This window comes from Gavia stellata, chromosome Z (genome assembly GCF_030936135.1).
Source record: "Gavia stellata isolate bGavSte3 chromosome Z, bGavSte3.hap2, whole genome shotgun sequence".
Taxonomy (NCBI): Eukaryota; Metazoa; Chordata; class Aves; order Gaviiformes; family Gaviidae; genus Gavia; species Gavia stellata.
The window spans coordinates 42807769-42834285 of NC_082637.1; the positions used below are offsets into that span (position 1 = coordinate 42807769).

At 37.2% G+C, this 26517-nt stretch overlaps 2 protein-coding genes across 2 annotated transcripts in view; one reads left to right on the plus strand and one right to left on the minus strand.

Moving 5' to 3' along the window:
* The window catches only part of VPS13A (vacuolar protein sorting 13 homolog A), a 105596-nt gene extending 91088 nt beyond the window's left edge, over positions 1–14508 (plus strand). The window contains exons 68-72 of the mRNA XM_059833918.1: positions 596–710; positions 10205–10290; positions 10974–11097; positions 11835–11909; positions 14202–14508. Coding sequence (XP_059689901.1) covers positions 596–710; positions 10205–10290; positions 10974–11097; positions 11835–11909; positions 14202–14252 — 451 coding nt within the window. The 3' untranslated portion in view covers positions 14253–14508. The remainder of the gene's footprint in view (positions 1–595; positions 711–10204; positions 10291–10973; positions 11098–11834; positions 11910–14201) is intronic.
* Positions 14509–24992: 10484 nt separating this feature from the next.
* Positions 24993–26517, minus strand: part of LOC104250408 (guanine nucleotide-binding protein subunit alpha-14) — an 86103-nt gene continuing 84578 nt past the window's right edge. Inside the window, exons 6-7 of the mRNA XM_059834443.1 lie at positions 26196–26349; positions 24993–25183 (exon numbers count right to left, since the gene is read on the minus strand). Coding sequence (XP_059690426.1) covers positions 24993–25183; positions 26196–26349 — 345 coding nt within the window. The remainder of the gene's footprint in view (positions 25184–26195; positions 26350–26517) is intronic.

The following is a 26517-nucleotide window of genomic DNA, read 5'->3' on the forward strand; positions in this document are numbered from 1 at the left end:
TGAGAACTGTGTTAGGACTGCATATTGAATATTGTGATAGTATCACTTGTAATAAACCCATTGCTGTAGATTATCTCATGCTGTATTGTGTAAAGAAGTAGGAGAAAGTGTTTTGGGGGGCATTTGGTAGCTTCATCTGAATACAGCTATTTAATGGCCCTGTTCTTCCTAGTGAGCTGGACCACTCTTGCTGCCGTAAGATTGCCAGTCTTTTTTGTTTTTCCAAGTTCTTTAGCAGAGAAATGCAAGAAAAATATCAGAGCAGAAGTTCTGTATGGCCCAGGTGTTTTTAATTTTGAAGTTTTGAAGTACAATACTTAGACACTAATTAAGAATTGCAGGCATATGCTGCCCTGTGCCATCTGATTTTCTAATAATCATTCTCTGAAATAGGTTTCTGAGTAAAAGCTATTACTGTTTCATAGAACATCTACTCAGTGTCTATTCATATGCAGAAGTACATATGTATACAACAATAGCTGCTGTACTAGTACTTGAATTTAATTTGTATTTAAAATAATTTAGAGCCTTTGCTAAATATTATAGCTGAGTAGAGATACTGACACATACCTTAAATTTGCTGCTTTATTGTCAGAGTTGCAGATTCATCAGAAGATGTGGTAAGCCTGCGCCCACCTCGCTTCTTTGGTGAAGATGGAGTTATTAGACCTTACAGATTAAGAGATGGAACTGGAAGTCAAATGTTACAGGTGAAGAAAATGAAAGATAATTTGACATAATTTCCCATTTCTTAAATTCCCTAACCGCCCCTTACCTAGTAACTCAATAGTCAAGAAGTTCCATTTAATTTCTTAGCTTGTGACCACTTTGGTGATTTATTTTCTATGATACAACTTTTGAGAAAGACACCATAATGTATACCAGTATATCTGTAGGTGTTTGTGCAAGATATGGAGCATTTTGAAAGAAGAAAAAGGTTTATATGTATAATTAAAAAGGTTTATGTCTTTTAATTTTTATTTTTGATAAACAGTGATGATAAACACAAAGGTATTTTTTTCAGTGATTTTATAATACACATTTTAAACAGTGACATTTAAATCTCAATTTAATGTAAACCAGCATTTTAAACACACTTAAAATAGCTGTATTTATGTCATACACCCGTTGAAAGAATGTGAACAGTTTTGAATACTGTTTGCATGAAGAACGTGCTAAGCAGCAGTTATTCTTTAATAAATCAGCTGCCATTTAAGCAACTTTGACTCAGATATCAAAGTGGAAATAACTTCAACTGTTATGTAGCTTACAAAGTTTCTATTTGTTTCTCTGTTAGAAGTAAAACTGCATTTTAGAAATATTCAAACATAAGAAGTAAACTGGTAATTAGTGATTGCATGAATGTAAACAGAATTTTAAAAGTACACATTGAAGGATTCATAGTGTGCCAGAGAAATGTTGGAGAAGTCACACACAAATAACCTTTTTGAAGAAGTAGATAAGAATGAAGTAGCCTTTGGAGAGGATTTTTAGACTCTTTTGAGAATTGCCACAGCTGTTTGTTTCATATCAAGTTCCAATTTGGTTGTTTCTGTTTCTTCTGCATTTCATTGGTGTGTCTTTTGTTTTCTGGTAGAAGAGGATTATCCTATTTGGGGCATCTCAGCTATGTTCGCCATACCATTAACTGCTGATCTAGTTCAGCAGACTGAAAGTTCTTTGATAATAAGGAGTGTGCCCCTGCCTTTCTTCTAATGAGCTAGCTTTAACCCATGCTCTCCAATTTAAAGCTAGTGTTATAAAGCAGTATTACCTTAACTAGAGCATAGTTAGCAGCTACTACTGGTGAACAGCATAAACTCACTTGCTAATCTTTCTCCTTTTTTTGGTAAGAAAATGAATTCCAAAACATCCCCTTTTCTGTTTCAAAGTGTACCACTAAAACAAATGCTAGCAAGTGAACAGAGTCACCTCTAATGTGCAGACTTCTGTAATGGCTTTGCATTGCTTTTGCTTCTTAAATTTGTACATGTTTGCATTTTGGGTTTTTTTTCTGAGAAACCTTTAAAAAATTCTGCAATGTAATATGTAATTCTAATTTTTCTCTGTTGTGTGGTTAAGTACAGTACCACTATCTTCCATTATCCAACTTAGAAAAGCGTAAAGGCATTGCCTTGTGTAATGCCTGTCATATTTTGTGATGGCAGCCACTGTTTGAAAGCAGCTGAAGTTGAAAAATTGTATGTTTCATATTAGTTTTCACTACTGACAATTCTAAGGCAGAACTACTCTTGAAGAAATGTTTTGAAAGCTGCAAACAGGGTTGTAACTCTCCCTGTAGACAGTCAAATCAGAAAATAATGAATTGCATAACTTTTTTTTTTTCAGACATTAATTTCTGATATAGTATGTTTGATGTCTTAATCTTATTTTACCCTCAAGTGTACTAATGTTTTTGGTTCTTAATGTTTCTTGTTCTAGAGATATTTCTTCGTTTTGCATGAGATTCAGTGTATTATATGTCCGCTATCTGAAGCAGCTTGAATAGCATATTTTCTTATGGAGAAAAAAGGATTATTCTCCCCTTTTGTATTATTTCTGTGCATACAGGTCTGGTGACTGGCCCCACTGCAGTCACTGATTTGTAGCATTTTCAACAGATCACTGAACTGGATTGGAATAAAACTTCTTTTAGTGATTTAGAGATTGCATATGCTGATTAAATGAAATAGGATATAGGTGATTTCATGTGCTTATACTGTGTCCTAAAATAGGATGTCACTTCAGAATTTCTTTGTTTTCTGGGGTTTTATTTTGCTTTAATTAACAAATTTGCCAGACAAAATAATACTTCTAAACTAATACTTCTGCTTTCTTCTCTTATCATGCTTTCAGAAAAGACAGGCCTACAGGGAATGGACTAAGACTCACAATAGTAGTGATGATGATGACAGTTAGGATAATACGGACTGTAACAAATATACATGGCCTTTGTCACGTTCTTTTGACCTTTAAGTATTAAATGTTGCTGCTATAATACCCACGGAGGAATTGGGGTTCTCTGATATTAAATTCTTATTTTTAAAACTGTGCAAAAAAATGTGGGGAAATAAACTGTATGATGATGAGTGCTAGGTAAAGGAGCAAAGAATATAATAAAAATAGTCTTATAGCTAAAACTGGGTATTAGGTGAAAATAGTATTGAATAATATGAAGAAACAGTAATACCGTGACATAGAGTTTATTTCCAGATGTATTTCTATCAAGTGTAGTTAATGTTTTTGCATTTTCAAAAGTGTTTGACAGGTTTTCTTTATAATTTGCTAGTTGGAATGCTTTTAAATGTGTTTAGTAAAACTTTGCTGAGTTGTACAGTCATTACTGGTGTTAAAATGCTGTTTGACTGTTTTATTTATTTCATATTTCAAAAGTATTTTGTGTGCTTTTCTTTTTAACAATAAACACGTCTAAAGTTTATCTAAAATGGATTCATCTGTTCTGTTCCAACATTGTTTCTCATGTTTCCTGGAACTAGATTATGTAAAAACACTAAATGGCCTATAAAAGTATTTAAAAGATAAAATGCATGTATTTTGAAAGGAACATTTAACATAAAACTTTAAATTTTTTATTTATAATTTGTTTCACCATAATTTTTAAATACTTATTTTGTGTATCATTTTGAATCTTTAGATGTGTGAAATAGTGGTTTATTTAGTTATTGTTGATTGTGACCATAAATTATTTGTTCTGAAATCAATATTTTTATTGTTTGCATAGCAGCAAAAAAAAGGAAAAATAATCCACCCCAGAACTAAACCCTATGTAAAATCATGGACAGATGAAGAAAATAGCAGTAATTTTACAAGACTCTGTGTAGTAAAACATATGTAACATGCAAAAGTATTTAGTTTTTTTATTTGCCTAAACACAGGGAAAAGAAAATAACAACATTGAACCACTATAATTCTGTATTGTAAATTCTACAATATTGCTTTACGAGTTACTTGTTTCTTTAAAAATTGTTTTATTCTGTATTCACTGGAATGCTTGCACAGTTTTCTCATTCTTTTTTGTGGTTTGTTGCTAAATTTAGATTTTTGTGTTGCATTTTAAAGACTTCTTGCAATAGATACCTATGTATCAATAAGTACTGTAGAAAGAATTAACACTTCTGCAAACACCTGAAGAATTAGAATTGCTCTAAAGCAATAAGAGCTTCTGAAATGTTTGCGTATTTACCAAAGGTGATGTCATGTCCTTCATTGTCTCTTGTCTTCCAGTTATCAAAATTCTGTGGGAAGAACCATTAAAATCCGTAAGACTGCTTATTCTGGCTCTATGCCTTCAAAAGCTACTGTACAGTCTGATATCTTGGGCAATGAGCCAAGGAATATATGCCTGTAATCTCCCAGATAAAAGAGGGGATAAACTCAACTTGAGATCTTGTTTTAGCTGAAACTGCTGATGCTTAAGATTGCTACAGATGATGTATTGCTACTTATTTTGTAATACTGTCATAGAGTGGTTTGGGTTGGAACACCAGGGTCACCTTTCACTAGACCAGGTTGCTCAAAGCCCTGTCCAACCTGGCCTTGAACACTTGGAGGGTTGGGGCATCCAGAACTTCCCTGGGCAACCTGTTCCATTGCCTCACCACCTTCATGGTGAAGAATGTCCTCCTAATATCTAATCTAAATCTACTCTCTTCCAGTTTAAAGACATTACCCCTCGTCCTATCACTACATGCCCTTGTAAAAAGTCCCTCTCCAGCTTTCTTGTAGGCCCCCTTCAGGTACTGGAAGGCTGCTAGAAGGTCTCCCCAGAGCCTTCTCTTCTGCAGGCTGAACAACCCCAACTCTCTCAGCCTGTCTTCATAGGAGAGGTGCTCCAGCCCTCTGATCATCTTCATGGCACTCCTCTGGACTTGCTCCAAGAGGTCCATGTCCTTCTTATATTGGGGACCCCAGAGCTGAACACAGTAGTCCAGGTGGGGTCTCATGAGAGCAGAGTAGAGGGGCAGAATCACCTCCTTCAACCTGCTGGTCACACTTCTTTTGATGCAGCCCAGGATATTAATAGGCTTTCTGGGCTGCAAGCGTGCACTGCCGGCTCATGTTGAGCTTCTCATCAACCAACATCCCCAAGTCCTTCTCCTCAGGGCTGCTCTCAATCCATTCTCCACCCAGCCTGTATTTGTGCCTGGGATTGCCCCAACCCATGTGCAGGACCTTGCACTTGGCCATGTTGAACTTCATCTCAAAAAGATGTCTTGCAGAAGTAGATGAAAGACTGTATTGCGATGTGTTACTGCCTGAAACATTGTGGGAAGGATTTTGAATATTGTATATCATGAAGTACTCTAAAACTGAGGTTTCACTTCATAAAATTATAGGGAGAAATTATTTCCAAAGTTTAAAGTAACTTCATTTTTATTCGACATTGTCCTGACTCTTACCATGCATCCATTCATGCATGCTATCTAGTTTACTATTCCCTTAATTGAGTCACAGCTATCATTATCCATCCTCCTTTGGAAAAGCTGTTGTGTCTAGGTTAAAGGAAAGAGCAGGATCCTTACCACTTAAATGTGCAACATTTGGATATGATTACATAGCTATTGCCTGTCCCCAGATAGAAGACTTTACAGGAAGCTGGCTGAGACTAGCTAACAGCAGTTGTTTCAGAAGAATATGGACGCTTGTGTGACTCAGTTTCACTTCAGCTTGTTTGTGATTGAAGCATCAATGCTTATATATGGTGGAAAAGCAAGTAGAAACCAGAAGTGTCCTAGGCAAAGTATACACCAGCTTGTTTGCTGCTAGAGAATACAGAAAAGAAAACTGAAATATTTTTCCATTTCCCTGCTGATACAATAATCACTTCTGATGCTACAAATCACAGGACTTTGGTTGTTTTGGCAGGAAACACAAAGAACGTCTAGATGTGGTCATCATAATCAAAGTGTAGATCAGTATGGTTTCTCCATTCAGCTCATCAAATGAATTCCCTTGGTATTCAGATCAAAAATTGACCAAGATAATTCTGCCATTCAGTATAGGCAAATTATATTTCTGTTGTGACGTAGAAACTTGGTGTTCTGAAAGAAAGCTGCTGTCCTAATTTTTACTGTCCTGCATACTGTGGCCTTAGATTGAAACAATAACCTTGAGAACAAATTTCTGCTTGTTTGAACAAAACCATGTTGATTTCAGAGTTGCTGTTCAGCATGGCTGAATGGAATCTTGAATTCGGACACTAACACATCATGTACAAAAGCTTTGCTTTTTATAGAATGACATTGCATATTAGGATAACTGGAATGAGGGAGTAGGCAATAAAAGATTAACATTAGTTCTTATTAATACAGAATGAGGAGAGAAGTTTGCATGGCAGAAAAAGGAATATTTTACTTTTTTTTCTTCTTTATTTAACAGTTTTCCCCATTTTTCACACACGTTCAAGCTAGATCTAACAAGTGACCCAGATGCTGCTTAGAATTATTAAATGTTTCTGTGGGGAAGCTGGATATGTAATTATACCAAGTTAGCCTGCTGAAAGTAACAATTCTAGAGCTTTTGAAGAAGTGACTTCATAATTTGTGCTGAAAGATACATTCAGTATTGGAGTTTGTAGCAACAACAGTGAATTGCCTTCAGAACTCAACACATTCGGACAGTAATCAGTTCATAAGGAAATACACTGGCTATCTAAAATCCAATTGAAAACTTCCAAGTGAATCTGAAGATCAAGAAAAAAGGAGTAGTAGATTAATAACCACTTTTTAAACAGTATGGTCTTTACAGTTTTTTTACATGTTGTTTCAGTTGAGATGAGTTCAAGAAGGATATAAAACACACACACATACTACTACTATTTTTTAGAACTATAACCAAAAGGATCATAGACTTTAAATTTTGTCTCCACTACCTACACTGCTCTGTTTCATTTCTAACTTTGTCAAAGGCCTCTGTGCTTGCTCCTCAATAAATGAGGAGCATGTGGTGTGGTTAGGAATCTTTCCAAGCACAGAGATGCCACTCTTAAGACACTGAGCATATTTGCATATCCAGTATCCAGATACTTCACAAAGTATCACATCTACTGTTAGATTATTGCAGTGACATCTAAGCATTTGTACTACAGGTAAGAATAATTTGCAAAGGAGGGGATTTGTGCTTGGATTATTTCACATTTTACAGCTACTGGACTGTCTTTTTTTCAATAGATTAATTCAATTTCCGTGCCTAGTCAATGAACCATAACATATAATAAAGTCATTGGGTTGTTAAACCTTTTTTAATTTGAAATACAGAAGTTGTTAAAAATTAGTGTTTGTTTTCTTACAGTGGTGAAACTAATACTGAACAAACAATGACTGATTAGTGTTAACTTTCATAGTTTTGCATCACCAGTGGTCCTAGTTGCTGTCTTTCTCCAAAGAATTAATAGCTAAATACTGTAAAATTAAAAAAAAAAAACCAAACATCTATATTGAGGGATCAATTATATATTTTTTCTTGTTTGACTTGTATAAGCCACTTTGGTAGCAAAGCACAGTAGTGATTTTGCTGTAAGAATTATCAGCAGTAAATTTGTGTATCCCTCTATGATGTATTTCCTGATGAATAGGTGCAAGTCTAATGCTAAAAGGGATAAAGAGTGCAAATGAGGGGTAGAAAAATCTAAAACGCAGAAAATTTGGAAGTAATTACTGCTTAGCATTGGCATAGGTAGAAGTGTTAACTTTGCAAATGGACTGTGCAGCATTTTCCTGTGCTTTATTTCCCGATTAACCTCGGTTGTCTACAAAACTACAGAACGCAGATAACTTGAGTTTATGATCTTTGACTCATAGCTAACAATGAGGAGTACTTAGCTCAGTGCATACCACATGGTAACAATATTTTTGTGCTGAGCAAATAATTTGTTTGTGAATTTGAGTAGAATGAAATACTCCTTGTGGAATTTTGTGAACATTTAAATAGCTTTTGTTTAGGATTGCAACGTGTGTGATAGTTAAGTACTGTACTTCCATAATAATTCTCATAATTCCCAACTCATTATCAGTAAACTGAGTAAGTTTCAGTGGGGTGTCATGACTTGTTAAAAATGAACTAGCAAGCTAATGAAAAGACAGAACCTTAAGTCCCACTCTAGCCTTACCTCAGTGCTATGCAAAGCATAAGAAAGTGACCTTTGATGCAGGAATCGCAGAATCACGGAATCACTAAGGTTGGAAAAGACCTGTAAGATCATCAAGTCCAACCACCAACTAACACCACCATGCCCATTAAACCGTGTCCCACAATGCCTCGTCCACACGTTCCTTGAACACCTCCAAGGATGGTGACTCCACCACTTCCCTGGGCAGCTTATTCCAGTGTCTCACCACTCTCTCAGTAAAGAAATTTTTCCTAATATCCAGCCTAAACCTCCTGTGGCGCAACTTGAGGCCATTTTCTCTTGTCCTGTCGCTAGTCACTTGGGAGAAGAGGAGAAAGACCAGAGATTCTCTCCATCCTAATAAGGCTAAATTGCTAAATGTTTCTCCCCTATAATTGCTTCTAATAGAAGAGAGATACTGGTCATACTTTGCAGTATTTATAATGTGTTTGGTCAGTAAGAGGAATTGCTGGCATTATCACAGAGTCTTGCAGATTAAATGCAACAATGTGTATTTGCTACTTCCTACTGAACCACCCTTGCTCTTTCCACACACATTATTTCTGTGAGTGCCTGTCAGCCTTCTCCTCCCTTTCCCTGTCTTTGTCGCTGGGCCACTAACACTGAAAATCCATCAAGACATAGAACTAGACCAGTAGCCTGGTAATCTGGGTCAGGTGCCCTATCCCTACTGTCTGTCCGTACAGCCTCCTCTGTCTTCTAACCATCCAATGTGTTGTGTGCTGGAACATGGTAGAGGCTGCCTGGAGAGAGGATTTTTGGGTTAGTTATTTAGGCCCATGCTCCTACTTCATATGAGAGGCAGGGAGAGACTCAAATCAGAAGCATGTCAATCCCTAGACAAAGCCTGAATAAGGGGTTTCCAAAAATAAAAAAAAAAAAAATCACCATCCCTGTTTTCCAAGCCCTTAATTTCTCATTTCTTAAGCCGTTCTTGGCTTTATTCATCCTGCCCCTGATACTAGCTCTTGCAGAAATAAATTCAATCAGTGACCTACGTAGGTAGGCAGATGATCAATAGCTGTGATTTTGTAGCCCAAGGGGGTTAGGGAGAGAGAAATACTCTGAACTTTCTGAGAGCTTGCAATAATCTGAACTTTCTGAGAGCTTTCTGGAAGGCTGTCTTTTGGGAACATATTACTCAAATGTTTTTGCATTTTAGTCACTAAAGAATCAGCATCTTTGAGGGAATGCATAATTTAAAAAAAAATCTGGGCAAGTGGAGTTATCCATATGGTCAGATTTGAAGTTGTAGGGTAGGTCTAATTAAATGTCTTTATCATTTTACAGTGGTGATGAATACTCATTACATGGTTTTGCTATTTTAACTGCATTGAGAACTGACCTACATGGTTTTTAAATATTGGCATAAGTATCTGAAGCAGTATGTTTGTAGTTAATGGTTTGTGGAATCATACTGATTTATACTAATCTATTTTTGCTTCCAATTTGTAACAGATCGGAAGTACGCAAGCAGTCTAAGATGCAGCAATCTTAATTTGTTCACTAATTTAATCACTCATTGCTCAGAAAGTCAGAAATTGCCAAGTCATGTTGAAGTTACAGAGCCTCTGTTTTTAAAAAGTATTCATCTGCTGTCATCAATATTTTAAATGTATTGCCATTAAAGAATATTCTGCTACATATTCACGGCAATTGCAGGAAAAGATTAAGTAAGTTCAGGGGGAAACAAAAGTATATGGAGAAATGCTAAACATTACCTCAAGTGCATTATTAAGTCCCACTGTCTACATGATGGTGGGTTCTTGTATACAGTTAAATATAGTTTTATTCCCAGAGGTAATTACTCCAACGTTTTGGAGGTGACTTGACATAAAATAGGAAATGAATCTTTATTTCTTTTGTTGTTTCAGAACTGTATTAGTTACCAGAAGTTCGGCATGTACTAAAAATACGTAGAAAACCGAGTCCTGAAATGTGCTACGTGCTCTGTTTAAATTTATACTTTTTGGGGATAAATACATTTTAAGCACAAAATTATTACATGAATTTATACTAGCATATTCAAAGCTATAAAACTTTTATCTGTTTTAGAAAATTGAAAACGGAAGATTTGCAAAACTCAGATATATTGCACATGCTATGGTCAACAGTACAGATCTGTTAATGGTGACAAAAAGGTAAACAGTTTTGACTTTGAAGAATAAGTACTTAAAACTATCATAAAAGTGCACATGCCTTGATAATTGTTGATCTATGCTTTGACATGTCTGTCATTATGTATGTAGATAAAATAATGGGGAAAGCATACTTAGTGTGCTGTTAATAATCTTGTTCAACAGCAGCATTGTTCAACAAGACTATTCTATTTTGAGTCTCATAGTAATTTCTATTTTGAGTCTCATAGTAATTTCTCTGTGTAAGGAGAGAAAAGGAATGTTGGTTTTATGATTTCCTTAGCTGAGAAAGATTAGTTATAAATCTGGTTAGGTTGAAGTCAATGGAACTGTGGGATTCACTTATAAATTAGAATATTAAAGGAAAAAAGTATAATACAGGAACAGAGTCAATAATATCTAACAGTGGAGTATCAGGCATGCTTCTCAAATAAAAAGTCTGTACAACTTTTTGTAGAAATACAGCTAGAAGTAGTGTTACAATTTTGCTATGAAACATACTATTTTAAATAAGTTAGAGGAAAGTTCAAAATTCACTCTTTTGTAAAGTATGCTGTATGGTTGTCTCTCATTAGATGAGAACTATTTTGGAACAATGAATGACTTCACTAGAGTTAGGTTAATGATAACTTTTAAGTAATTGTACATTAATTTTTAAATTACTAATTTTATTTTCTGGTGTCTAGTGGTGTGTTATTTGTGACAAAAGGGACATTTGGACAGCTGACATGTGAATGGCAATACACCTATGATGAATTTACCAAAGAGCCATTCATCGTCGATGGCAGAAGATTACGCATTGAAGCCAAGGTATGTTAACCTAATCATGTTTTGTTTTCTTTTTGTGTTACTAACATTGAACTTTGAATTCCTGATCTCTCTCCTTTTGAATACTTGATCTCTCTTGTAGTTGAGATGCACTCAGAGAAGGGAGTTGAAATTTGGTATGGGCAAAACTCCTCAGATAACTAGAGAACTTCTGACTGTTCTAAGCAGAATGGTGACTTGGTGTTCGCAGATGAACTTATCCCTTCAGCCCTGGGAATTTGTTTTGTTTGAACGCCAGTTTGTGGTGTATTCATAGTTTGGAGAATGGTGATACAACAAAACTCACTGCTTACATTTTATTTCTGAAGCCTAAGTTGCTATTTTCACTACCTAAGACCACTACTTGCAAGTCAGTATTGGTGGAATGTCCACCCAGGTAATGACTTAAAGAATGAAAACTTGAAACCTTAGGGAGTACTGGATTTTTTTACCCCGCATACTCCATTATCTGCCTTCCGTTCCCGCACGCTTTTATAGTCCAGTCTCCAGGGACTCCATGGTAAAAAGGGAAGTCTGTTATTGCTCGGGTGTTCCACTCCACTGTGCTTTCATGCAGAAAATGAAGTTTCTCAGGGTATGCGCATGCAATGTGAACATACTCAGATTAGTGTAGTGGGTACACGTTGCTGTCTGAACCATATAGCTGCCTTAATGGTAAATAACTTAGTCGTAAAGTTTGAAGAAATGTCAGTTTCGCATTACTTTTTTTTTTTCTTTAGGAACGAGTTAAGTCTGTGTTCCATGCCAAAGAATTTGGAAAAATCATTAATTTTAAAAGTCCAGAGGATGCTAAGGTAAAGTCGAAATACTATTACAATTATACTGTGCTAAATTCGGCTCAAAAAGTGAAACACAAATATTCTTAACCTGAAACTACCATGTATATTTAAAATTCAGTATTTCTACATAGCCATTACACAGATGGAAACAGCCATGATCTGTTCAGTACTGAATTTCAAAAATACTCAATCCCAACACCAAACTTTTCCTTATATAAATCTTTGGAATTATAACTGTCTGTCAAATGGCTGATTTAACAGTACTGCTAACAAAAACTAAACAATAAAGAATGTGAATTAAAATATTATGTTTCAATAGAACAAGCAATATTTGTAAATTACTCCCAGTTTAATTCCAGGGTGGGGGGTATATCATTCCTTTGTTCCTCAAAATACAGTTTTGGTTGAAGAATGAAGAAAATCCCTAATAGAAACACAAATAGTTCATTTGATATACGATACTACTACTATTATTACACACACATTCTATATTATCTCTTCATTTTGACATCACTAGTTTTAACTACAACAGAGAGAGTAGGAGTCGTTCAGAACTATGAGGTAGCCGGGTTGTGAAAGTTCTGCCTTGTTTTTACTAGCATAGCTAATTATTTTCACAAAAAATAAATCAGTCTTTTATATATTCACACCAGTGGGATGTGGTACCAGGGGGACCACTCTTTGAAACAGCCTGCAAAGGTTGCATCCTCATCAGTTTAAGTTGCTTTTGTCTTCATGAGGGTAGTTTCTAACCACAGCTGAGTGATACCTTTTGATCTTACCTCAAAAAGCATTACAAATACTGCAAAGATATTTGAGGGCCCCATGCTGAATTTGACTTGTCTATACTCTTTGGCGGTACTGAGCTCCTCTTTTTTTTTTTTTGTCTTTTTGGCTGTGATGGGGCAGGGGCGGTGTTGAGGTCCAGTAGTCTGTGTGGGAAGGGAATCCCATCTATGCTCCAGCCAAATCAGGAACAATACCAAAAATCAAATGAATGCATCATGTTATGTATACCGTAAGTCTTCAGCAAGGAAAAGAAAGCTGAAAAAGTTCTGTGCACTTTTGACAAAAACATTGGTTTGCGTATTTTCCTAGAAAGGCCTTTGAACCTCACAAACCCAACAGGAGTGCGAATATGAGGGGAAAGGTCACTGTCAGACAGGCTTGGTAAGGAATGTGGTTTTAACTTAGAGAAGGAATACTTGACAGACTCATTCAAAAATTGCCATCAGGGCCTTAGGGGCTATCTTACAGAAAGTAAGTCTTTGAGAGTCGCTTCCGGGCTGTTTAGCCTATGGCTCACTTCCGCAAGTGTGACACTTGAGCTTGGGTATATAGAGGAATGACACTGAGGGGAGTGTTTTAGGAACAGTGAAAATGAAACTTGCACCCTTTATAGTGAAAAGGGTATGAGGTTATTTCAGTGACACTACTTTGTGAACGTTGTGTCAGTCTAGTGGACACTACAAGGTTGTTCCATCTGTGAGAAGTGCCATATTCTGATGTGAATACTAATTTCTTGAACAGCCAATTGTTCTTTCAAATCTTCAGCATCGTGCTAAACAGAAGCTCTGGTTTCCTTGAGGGGGTGAGCTTATGATGGGGAGGAGGGGATCCTAAAGATCCGTAACATAAAACCTGATCCGGTAACAGAATCTGATTTGTAATAATCCACTCATCTTCTTGAAAGCATTATGCAGCTTTCTCATGGCAATCCTTTTCTATAACTTCATCTCTTATCATAGATATCCATGTAACTGCCCTTTTTTCCCTTTGGGAAACTTAATTTCCCTTCCATGTTCAGTAAACATGTGAATTTGAAATTCCTGAAAAGAAACCAAATATAGTTAAAGAAAGCTTCTTTCTAAATAACTGTATTATCACATTGCTGCAACCTATTCTTGTCCTCCGTCTTTTGTTATTCTTAATTCTCTATTGTCATCTGTGCGTCTAGAGTTACAGACTAATGCAGAGCATTAATAATGATGTGGGTAAAATGATGATGTAATTTATTTTTTTTTTAAATATTATTCATTGAAATACAGACCAGGAAACTGAAATATCAAGCTAGCCAGTTTAATTAGCTGTGGTATTCCATGTCAGATATTGGTACTTAAATGCCTCCATCTTCCTGTGAGAAAATCAGTGGTTTATAATCTACAGTAGAATTTTGAGCACTGTGTTAAAACTCAGTTAGGAGGAGAGGAGGTAGTGAAGGGTCTGGCCAACCCAATCTAATTTGCAGCTGCTTTGTATGTTTTTTACCAAGGAAACATTTTTATTTTTTCCTTTTCCTTCACACAGTGGATCCTTTCTAAACTGGAAGAAGTGAGAGAGAATCAACCAAAATTGTAATGAATGAAGAAGCACCAAGATGCGAAGAACACTGAACAGCTACCTTTTAATTCCTCTTTAACAAGCAGAACTATTTAAATATCAGAAACAAAAGCAAAAACAGGAGGGACGGAAGATTTATGAAATTGTTTATTATGGTCACAACAGTCTATGGCTCTATCACAAAAACAGATGACGTTAAGTTAAAAAAAAATAATCTAGTGATCAAAAAAATTCTTCCAAGTTTTGGCTTGTTTGGTTTGGTTTTTAAACGTAAGAATTCCAGATTTCATTTTTTATAAATACAGTGTAAAATTAATTCATTTTACCATTACATTTTATATTGAAATTGAACTCTGGAATAATTCTTGTGATGCTATTCAGAGCAAATCTTTCAGTTTTGATTTGATTCTGAAAATCAATACTTAGTTTCTGTCTTAGTTTTCTTAGACTTGAGGCAGTGTTGAAATTCAAATTTCCTTATCAAAGGATATATTCACTTAATAATCACTAGTCTTACAACTCAAATTCTAAGGAGGCTACTGACCAGAGAAGTGTAATTTAGATGATCACAGGAGTGGCTGCGTAGCTAACAATATTATTTTCTTTTTGTAAATGAATGGACCAGGTCACAATGAATTTACAATACAGCATCACTTTTAGTGTCAACTTTTTTTATATTCTACTCAAGGAAACCTTGCAGCACCTCTATCAATATTCACAGAAAATATAACAGTTTACAGAAATGTATAATGGGGAGAATTAATATATCTCTGCACTAAAAATACTAATTAAAGCCTATTATTTTAAATAAAAATGATTAACAGTCTTGCAATTCAAAAAGGAGTCTATGGGGTTATAAGTGCACTGTTGCATACCAAAAATAAATGCCTTGGATTACACAGTATTGTGTGCTAAGCAAGTGACCAATAAAGTCAAATTTATATTAAATAATAAATATAATATTTCACAGTTGCTTTTATCAACTTTTCTTACCCAGTGAAACTTTTTTGTTTCATAGCCAGACAGCAGAACTTTAATAAGGAGAACTTGAATGTGTGCAATTCTGCTTATTTCTTAGATGCGGTAGTCATAGTATTGTTGAATGGCTGTTTACTGCAGTTGATATAAAAACTACAGGGAAGAGTACAGTGTTACATGAAGGTTTCCATAAATTCATATATCAAAGTCTTCAAAATATCTGGTACATATAGTAAGTATCTGCTGCCAAAATATTCTTTCCAAACAATTGTTTGGAACATTTATAGCTACAGTATTTAATTCTGACGTTGCTGGTGGTGCTTGAGATATCCAAATTGTCACATTATTGTAAAATCTAAAATGACTAGCATGCTAACCTACAATTGCAGTTCTTTCATTTACTGTAAGTCTTGTCTTTGGTGTTTAGTAACCATTTAGCAGGTTACAAAAGATATGTAATTCTTCCCATAAATTGTAAATTGAATCAAAAGATTATAAGAGAATTCCAAACTATGACAATGACTGTGTTATTCCACTTGTTTGTACACCAAGCACGTACCAAGAGTATTAACTCAGGTTATGATCATGCCAAACTAATAGAATACTTTGCCTTACATAAGTAGTGTTATTAAGTGCACTGAGTACCATTCTGTATCTGTAATTTGTTTTTCATGTATCACTTTTCATCTTAGGCATGATAGTTCAATTAGCCTCATCATGATCTTGATTCTTGATTACTGTGTTAATTGTCTCCTCTCTCTTTCTATCCCCAGTATTTACTAAGTATCTGCTGCAACTTTCACTTCTAGTACCTCTTGCAAGTGCTTTGTACATTCCCATTTGTGTAGCATTTCAATTTACTCTATTCTAAATATTTTGTCTCCACAGAGCCTGTATTTCAATTAATATTCTCTCCAGTTCTTAACTTTCTTAGATTTATTTTGCCAACAAACTCCTGATTCTCAAATCTCAGCTAGCTCTTCAGTAATATTTGTGCAATTTAACCATTACTGTTGAAGGATTTATTTTAAATGTGTGTGTGTCTGTGGTTAAACTCATGTTCTGGAAAACATAACAATTCCCCCCAAATTGCATTTTTCCTGCAGAGCATAAAATAGTTTGATCTTGTGTGCTAACTAGAACTAAAATATTGGAAGTGTTCAACAGTCAACATGGGACCTTTTCCCTAACTCCCTCCTTGTCTCCACTTGTAACAATAACATGATTTTCTGTAGTTCCCTTTTTCTAGTCAGTAAATTGTATCTTTTTCTTTTGTTTTTTTCCTTACGCTTTCTCCACACAGTCATGATTGAATTTTGCCACTTCTTGGCAGACACCAGTTCTCTCTGTTTTAACTATACATCACCCTGGGGCAAGAAGAAAGGTGTTCAGACTTACGCCATTGTCTAGTTTTCTGGATTGCTGCAAGTCATTTGAGATGTCCACTCTGCTGTGCCTCATTCCTTATTGCGATATGCGTATTTTTTTCAACAAGAAGGCAGAATAGATATATTATTTTTTATTAAAAATGTATATGCAATTAGACAAGGGGATCTTAATAAAAATTAAAATGTAGGCATTTAGGTCTGTCTACTGTGGTGTTTAAAAGTATACCATGGCCTTTACTGAAGTACTGAAGAACAGTTACCTGAACTTAATACCTTTGAGAAATGTCATTTGGGTTCTCAGTAGTAGTTTGTTAAGGGTTAGAATTACCTCTAAGAAATCAATGATAAACCAAACATAGAATCAAAGATGTCAGACACATTGATAAAACATTTATAAGTCTAACTGTCTGCAGCTCTTTTTGTTCAGCTGCATGGCTTTGCATGGCATGGCCCTTTTGGTTTCCACACTCCCTGCACCCCCTTCACCTTGAATAAAGTGAAACTGAATTTTATTTGCCTGGAATGTGATTATTATTTATTTTCTTTATATACTGCTTTAATTAACAGGTAATACCATTACTCAGAATTCCATAGGTAGAAATTGACAAATTAAGTCTAATCCTGTCTCTGAGAACACAAGGTCAATCTTCTGTTGCAGCAATCTCAGTGAAAGCAGAATACAGACTTTAGTCTTTGCCTTTGGTTTATTATAATGACAAGTTTTTAGTAACTGGATTTACCTGTGTAAGCTCCCTTTAAAGTATTTTTTTTTCCTGTTGATGCATTGAAAAAACATAGATGATGTTGCCAGATAACCAGATTCTTATGAAATCCTTTTTATCCCAAAAAATTTCTGTATGTATGCTATTAGCTGTTTATTATCTTTAGAACGTCACAGAATACACTCACATGTCAAACAAATCACTAAGGTCTTTTGTTCTTTCTGAGTTATTTTTAGCCATCCATCTGTAAATAACAAATACCACACATTAGTTAATAAAAGATTAATATTACTATGTAATGGTAGTTAAAATTTAATACTTAGAGCATATTGTTGAATTTGAGCTACGAACCCTAAGTTTGCTAATTATTCTGCTGATGTAAAATAGTTTCAATGAATACATCACATATCTTAATGGGATTGCTAAGCCTTGTGGCTTCTTTGTAAACATCTCCATATCCATATGACAGTTAAATAGATTTGTATACATTTGATTGGTATGTATTTCCTGATACTGTATTAGCTTCAAGAATGAGAATATTTCACAAACCTATTCAGATTTTTTTTTTCCTTCTTGAGCCTTTCACATTTGAATTCCAGAAAATAACTACCTAAAAGACTGCATTGCTTGTAATCATGTAAGTATTGTACAAGGCAAGAGTGTGCAGTGTTTCTCCAGCAAATCATACAATTCCACAGTACCTTTTTCCAGCATTAAACTCTCCCAATTGATCCCTCTCCATCTGCAGTGACTAATCTTTACTGAAGATGCAGCAAGAACTAAAGAAGTAACCAATACCAATGAAACATTTACCTCCAGGAACTAAGGATATAGGTGGCTAAAGTTCGTAACAGTTAATTACTGAGTTGGGGCTTTTTTCCTATGTTGATTAATCTGTCTGTAGCTTCTGCGAAGGAACGGTCTCAGGTTCTATGCTTAAATGTGTTACTAAAACCAGACTGGGTGAAGGAGCTATCAGTCCTGGCTATTGTGTGCATATTATTAGGAAAATTAATTCAATACTGTGGAAGGTTTGGGGTTATTTTTCCAGTTTTTCAAGGAATTGAGACCATATATTTCAAAAGAACAGGGTTATTAAATGTGGGAACCCCTCATGAAAAATACTGCTAATACGCATTGCGTATTTCTAATTGTCTCAGGTACGGTGCAAAGTGTTTCTGACTTAGATTTCATTTTCATGTGTATCACAATACTTGTTTCATTATGCAGATCAAAATTTTAGAAAACATTTCACATTTTCATATAGAAAACATTTGTGTTTATTATAATCTTCTCTTGAAATGCAAATTGTCATAGTTTGGTTATGCGATTCTTGAATGCCTTGTGCTTTTCTGCCTAAAACTGAACAAATTAGCAGATAGCTGACATCTTTTTTCCTGCCTATAACTCTATTACTCAGTCAAGATTTGCCTGTTGTTATGCTTACCAGTGGATTGATTTGGAATTTTTTGTCCAGTATCTGCAAGAACATAGATGCATCACCTAGGAGCTTGAGCTTTGTTATCTGACCTAAGAAATGCAACCACTATCTTGGTCACAATTTTTGTGACTTCAAATGGGATCTGCTTTTGTGACTGTAAGTGGGATCTAAGGATCTAGAATGCCACTCACAGCACACACAGGAATTTTGTAAAGAGGTTTTGATTGTTTTCAGGGCAAATCTGAAAAAAGAATTCTAAATATCCTTGTAATACTTAAAGGGAGGAGTAAATTGGCTTTTAAATCTCCTCCTATAAGGAGTAAAAGAATGTCCATGCCATTAATTTTTATTAACTCATCATCTCCAGATCAGTACATCAAAGGCTGAAACAAATGTGACTGCCGGAATGGGCGTGATGTGGCAGGACACTAACAGGCAAAACAGGAGAAAAAACGAATTATCTTTTTTGCTGGATGTCTCCCAGTTTTTTATCTTTGTGAGTTCTCATTCCTTGTTACAACAAGCAGATTAAGAACTATGTGCAGAAGTTTGTCTTGGTAACTGCTCTCGTGAATGTTTTTAAACGTTGATTGTGAAGTGTGAAAGAAAGCATTCTTGTACTGATGGGTCCTGTAAAATGGTAACTGTCTCACAATTTGCAAAGTTTGTACTTCAGCAAAGCCAGGCTCCCAAATTCATGGTGCCAATGTGCTCTTCACATAAAGACCAAATCTTGACTCAAGATATGGAACTGCTAAGAGTTTAAACAGACGTTTTTCCAGAAGTTCCCAGGGACCTCAAAACTGGCTCAAGCAGTTCAAGCATTTGGGCATTTCATATGCTTTTCTCCATCAGATCTGCTTGCCCTAGAAAACGTATTTTTGTTGTCTTCTTTTCATGTGATTGGAAGTTCTTAAGTTAATGTAAAACTTTAATATCTACAGATTTTATGACAAGAAATGCTTTTTTGAGCAACAGAGGTTAGTTTAGGACAGCAGGTCTGAGGACTTGTCGTGATGTCTGTACTCCTGAGGGAGGGTAGAGATGACATGCAGAGAGGGAATTAGGAAGGCAAAAGCCCAGCTAGAGCTCAGCCTGGCCACAGTCGTGAGGGACAACAAAAAATGCTTCTATAAATACATTAACAACAAAAAGAGAGCCAAGGAGAATCTCCATCCTTTACTGGATGCAGCGGGCAACATTGTCACGAAGGATGAGGAAAAGGCTGAGGTACTTAATGCCTTCTTTGCCTCAGTCTTTAACAGCCACACCAGGTATCCTCAGGGTATTCAACTCCCTGAGCTGGACGACCAGGATGGAGAGCAGAACAAACTCCCCGTGATCCAGGAGGAAGCAGTTAACGACCTGCTATGCCACCTGGACACCCACAAGTCTATGGGGCCTGATGGCATCCACCCAAAGGTGCTGAGGGAGCTGGCGGAGGAGCTTGCCAAGCCGCTCTCCATCATTTATCAACAGTCCTGGTCAACCGGGGAGGTCCCGGATGACTGGAGGCTTGCCAATGTGACGCCCACCTACAAAAAGGGCCAGAAGGAGGATCCGGGGAACTACAGGCCTGTCAGCCTGACCTCGGTGCCAGGGAAGATTATGGAGAGGTTCTTCTTGAGGGCACTCATGGGACACATGAAGGACAACCAAGGGATCAGGCCCAGCCAGCACGGGTTCATGAAAGGCAGGTCCTGCTTGACCAACCTGATCTCCTTCTATGACCAGGTGACCTGACTAGTGGGTGAGGGAAAGGCTGTTGATGTTGTCTACCTGGACTTCAGCAAAGCCTTTGACACTGTTCCCCACAGTATTCTCCTGGAGAAGCTGGTGGCTCGTGGCTTAGACAGGTACACTCTTCGCTGGGTAAAAAACTGGCTGGACGGCCGAGCCCAGAGAGTTGTGGTGAATGGGGTGAAATCCAGCTGGCGGCCGGTCACAAGCGGAGTCCCCCAGGGCTCAGTTTTGGGGCCGGTCTTGTTTAATGTCTTTATTGATGATCTGGATGAGGGGATAGAGTGCACCCTCAGCAAGGTTGCAGACGACACCAGGTTGGGAGGGAGTGTTGATCTGCTTGAGGGTCGGAAGGCTCTGCAGAGGGATCTGGACAGGCTGGATGGATGGGCTGAGGCCAACCGGATGAAGTTCAATAAGGCCAAGTGCCGGGTTCTACACTTTGGCCACAACAACCCCAGGCAACGCTACAGGCTTGGGGACGAGTGGCTGGAAAGCTCCCCCGCAGAAAAGGACCTGGGGGTGTTGATTGACAGCCGGCTGAAGATGAGCCAGCAGTGTGCCCAGGTGGCCAAGAAGGCCAACGGCATCCTGGCCTGTATCAGAAATGGTGTGGCCAGCAGGAGTAGGGAGGTGATCGTGCCCCTGTACTCGGCTCTGATGAGGCCGCACCTCGAATACTGTGTTCAGTTTTGGGCCCCTCACTACAAGAAGGACATTGAGGTGCTGGAGCGTGTCCAGAGAAGGGCGACGAAGCTGGTGAGGGATCTGGAGCACAAGTCTTATGAGGAGCGGCTGAGGGAGCTGGGGTTGTTCAGTGTGGAGAAGAGGAGGCTGAGGGGAGACCTTATCGCTCTCTACAGTTACCTGAAAGGGGGTTGCAGAGAGGTGGGTGTTGGTCTCTTCTCCCAAGTGACGAGTGACAGGACAAGAGGAAATGGCCTCAACTTGCGCCAGGGGAGGTTTAGACTGGATATTAGGAAAAAGTTCTTTACTGAGCGAGTGGAATAGACTGCCCAGGGAGGTAGTGAAGTCACCCTCCCTGGAGGTATGCACGGAGCATGTGGATGTGGCATTGTGGGACGTGGCTTAATGGGCATGGTGCTGTGTGGTGTGGGTGGTGTGGGTGGTATGGGTTTTTTTTGTTGTTGTTGGGGGTTTTTTTTGTGTGTGGTGGTTTTCGTGGGTGGGTGGGGGTTTTTTTGTGGTTTTTGGTGTGTTTTGTTTTTTTTTGTAATGGTTGGACTTGATGTTCTTACAGGTCTTTTCCAACCTTAGTGATTCTGTGACATGTCAGGGACACAGATGACGCACAGATGTGCTGTTGTATTCCATGCTTTCTATCACTACCCTTTGGCCTCTTCTCATTCAGCGAGTGGCACTGTATTCAGGACCTCATCCCAGGGTGTACTGCACTGTTCCCAGTGTTAATTACTGCCATTCACTAGTACAGGCACAACATATAGGTCAGTGTCCCTCACAGGAAAACATTAAAGCAGTGTAAGAATAGGCTTCTACTGTTTGTTCCAACACTAAAGAAAGAACAAATGAATCAAATGTTACAGGCTGTTTTCTCCTTAGCAACCAAAACCAGCTCTGGACGTACTTTACTTTTTCTATACTGCTGGACAAAAGTGAACTGTGCTGTTTAATATGTGAATTGGTAAACATTTTTTATGGGCAGTGAAAGGTCAGGGTGTGCTTTTCACAGGACTGAAGTGAGAGAACAATCGACCTGGCTGAATACACAGAAGCACTACTCAACCTGAAAAATCAATATAACCTGAATTTTTTTATGTGCTGCATAGAAATTGCTAATTTATGCTGATAGTAAGAACTATTGCTATAATATTTCTTCTTGGAAAAATAGAATTTTAATTTATTTAAATACAGGAGAACCTCAGAACCTCTGTTGGGCTGAATTACTGCTAGTGACAGACTGTTCTACTGAAACATTCTCCTTACCAGTGTTGCTGGGTTAGCTGACCAAGTGCCAGTGACTCGCATTAATTTTGCATGGTTAAAGAACATTTTCAAGATTGCCCTAATGTCTGAGAATTTTTGACCCAGTGAAGAATTGACTGAGCTATTAGCAGTGCTGGCATCCTTAGTGGAGAGTGGGAGTGGAGGAGATGGAAAAATGGCTAGCAATCTTCTGGAGGAGAGGCTTTACGGCTCTCTAATCCATGCCAAAACTACCTTTGAAGCTGTGGTGGTGCTCCCCCCTCGCCCCCTTCCTGGGCCGCTCTACTATCTCAGGAATTCCAGCTAGGCCTTGGCCTTTGCGCAATGAGTTGGCCAAGCGCCCCTTGACTGTACCAGGAACTCTTGCATGGCTAAGGTGGGGAGCAGCACTGACCATACCAAGCAATCCTGTTACCCAACGTGAAGCAGGTAACGAGAGCAGGAATAATCAGTCATCCTCTGACAGCCTTGGAACATCCCTTACCCGGACCGTAGCCCGAGTGGAATGGTACCAGAGTTACTGGAATTCCTGTAACTTTCCAGTAACTTGCTGATGACTAAAGCCACTCATCTTAGGAACCTACAAACAGTGATTCCAAGTGAGACCCTTTGAGCTCTCCTGGACTGCAGCGGTCTGCAACCAGCATCTCCCTCTGAGTGTGGGGCCTCTCAGGGTTTCACGAACTCTCCAGTTTGTGAAATTTGGAGGACCACCTCTGAAAGCTGGCGATGAGACCTGGGCTAAAATGCTCTCCTCCTTGAGGCTCAACCCTCAAGGCCCGTTGAGAAATGCTGAGACATTTGAAGTGAATATTTCATGGAACTCAAGGGGAATTTTTAATAGGTATACCTTTATATCTATATCTTTGTGTCTGTGTGTGTATGTGTGAATCAATTTGAGTACTCAATAGCAAGTATAATACTACTATTCCAAATCTGTAATCAAGCCACTGTTGTGACTGTAGAAAATTCTATCAACTCACTTTCCAAATGTTAAACTAATCCATGATTAAGTGTTGCTAAGCTCTTAGGATTTACCTCAAACTGTGAATAAACCTTAGACTGCTGCTAAATACATATAATCCTTTAGATATAAACCGTTGACCAAATCTGGGACTAGGATTAGACTTAGCCGCATCTAGACTCCTCTCTGAGAAGGAGTTTGGAAAGCAAGGGCATCTACTCTGAAACTCATGACTCAACAGCAGAGTCTTCCCTACTCTTTGTATCTCTCCCACTAGACATAAACTGTTGTTCAAGCCTGGGACTAGGAGTGGGCCTAGCCAGTCTTCTCTGAACTTTGACTCAACGGGAGGATTTCTTTATTCCTTGTACCCTTTCCTTTCCCTTATACATGAACCATTGACCAAGTCTGAGGCTAAGTCTGGATTCAGCCACACCTAAACTCCTCTCTGAGAAGTTTAGAAAGCAAGTGGCATCCATTCTGAACCTCATGACTCAATGGGAGAGTCCTCTTTACCCTTTTGTTTCTCCCGCCTCTCTGTATAAATCATCCTGATGCGATTCTAATTTGATTTTCCTTTATATGTTTTAGTAAGTGATAGAGTGGACCTTGCCATCGAATTCTGTTAAGTCATATTTTTATAAACTTTTATTAAAATTGCTTTGCCAATATCCTTGATGGTGATTCTTTAAGTGGCCTAAACCACTCATTCGCAACAGAAGCTCAACGACAGGAAAATGGAAAGTGCAAAAAGCAAGTTATGTTAGTGACTCGGAGGAATTTAAGACCTAATTTATTGCAGGCAGCTGTGGATGATCTCTGACCTCCTGTGGCAAGTGAATGCTGAGAAAGTTTGCTAAATGCCTCTGTGTACAAGAAATGCTTTTCCCCTTCAGAAAAAAGTAAATTCCATGGACTGCCTACAAGATCTTTATCTGTCATTTCTTAACTGTGAAAGGTATCTTATTATTGCAAGGCACTTAAACAAAAAGGCAGTGATACGCAAGGGTCACTAACAATCTTTTGTAATGATTCCTAGAACATTAACGGGTTTGGCCTATCAAGGCTACTGAGAGATGCTTCTAAAAAGCGTAAAACATTTACCCTAGTCTTGCAACTATATTGCTCAGAACAAGAATATAAAAATGTCCAGGACCCTAAAATAACACTAATTTGTCATTTTTAAGGCATCACTGTTTTAAATTTTGTAAGCTGTGATTGTAAATGCTAAATAAAAAAAGAAAGAAAAAATAAAGAAAAATCTTAATATAGCAATGTAGTTATATACATTCTTCTAAATTATACTTAATTCCCACAGCTGTCAAAAAATAACTCACAGACAAAACTAATACGGGAAATATGAACACAATATTTTAAATGTGTTGCTTAAAAAGTAAACTTTGAAACTCATTTTTTACAGTTCTCTTAATCCATAATGCTACAGTAAATATAAATCCTTCTTCCATTTCTGTAAATGGTATTTAAAAAGACACCTTTTTTTATCAACAGAGGCTGTGCTATGAGTAAACCACACTTTGTGGCTGCAGCCATGTTTTTTCTTTAAACCAGGTTGAACTCCCTCAGGTTTAATTGCAGGATCGTGTCCTTGACAGCAGCGAAGACGAAACGAATATTTTCTGTGTCTGTGGCACAAGTGAAGTGGGAATAGATTACTTTCTCCTTGTCTGGATTCTGATCCTGATACAGCTTCAGAATGAAGTCTCTGGCAGCTTTGACATCTTGTTTAGGTCCTAGTCAAAAGCACAATTAGTGGTTTTGAACAGTTAAAAGCTATGGGTCAAGGAAGAAACATACAGACAGTATCTTAACAGCCTAATTTCATATTTAAATGTGAAATCGCCATAAAGGCATACTCCCTTGTTGGCATTTTCTCATTCATATGTCAGTGGAGCAAAAGCTGCTACAACACTGCTTTCTAAAATGTGTGGAATACGTTTTTTTCCAACAGTAAACCTTACTGATCAAAGTAATTTTTAATGAAAAAACTACACAAATGAAATGACCCAGCATGTATTAATATAATGTTTGCTACATTATTGTAGTATGTCAAAGACCATGAGAGAAATTAATTTTTCACAAAACACACAGAGTAAACAGGATTCTCTTTGGCCAAGAGAGGGACATGGGTTTTCTCTGTAGCTATTAAATTATTATAATTATTTTCATTATTAACTGTAGGATGCAACATGATACATGTTTTGCAGAATATAATACTGTATTAAGTAATGGAATACATCTGTGATTATCTTCATCGTTCTTTTCACGACCTTAAGTATGAGTAACATTTGTTAAGGGAAGTTACTCAGGCTGCTTTTTAACTTTGGGCTTTTATAAATATAATAAACTATAATAATGAATGCAAAACTATACTACAGGTTTTTACTATATAAAGAGTTGGATTAATAGCCATATTCCCCATGTTCCCCCTGTATCTTGTCTCTTGAGATCGAAGTTGAAAAAGGTGCTTCTTTTCATAAATAAACAGTGATAGTGCCACTCTAATGATAACAGAATGGCTGCAAGAAATCTCTCAAGACTCTGTCCACAATGCTCCAGTAAAAAAAAAAAAAGTTCCAGTAAAACTGAGTAACTTAAGTTTGTATGTTAAAGGATAGAGTAGAAAAGCATAGATATGAAATATATTGTATAATTACGGTTTCCCTGTTCAATTTAATGAGGAAAAAGTAACTGGTTTAAATCTGACTTTTAGCTTTGTGAAGATAGTCTGGGATAAATGCTTACCTGTGTATTCTGGAAAGTAACTAATTAGATGGGAATACATGATTTTCTCTTCTAGAAGATCTTTTTTATTTAAAAACAAAATGACTGAAGAATTCAGAAACCAGGGATATGTAATGATAGTTTTAAATAAGGCCTTGCTTTCTTCCATTCGATTCTACAATAACAAAATTTATTATGAAGTTACACTCTCTAGACAGTAGCATATACAAATCACATCAGCCAGATGATTTTTTGAATGCTTTTTTAAAAATATTACTTTTATTAAACACAATTGCAATGCATTGGTTGATCATTACACGTCCTTTTACTCACTGGGTTTTGG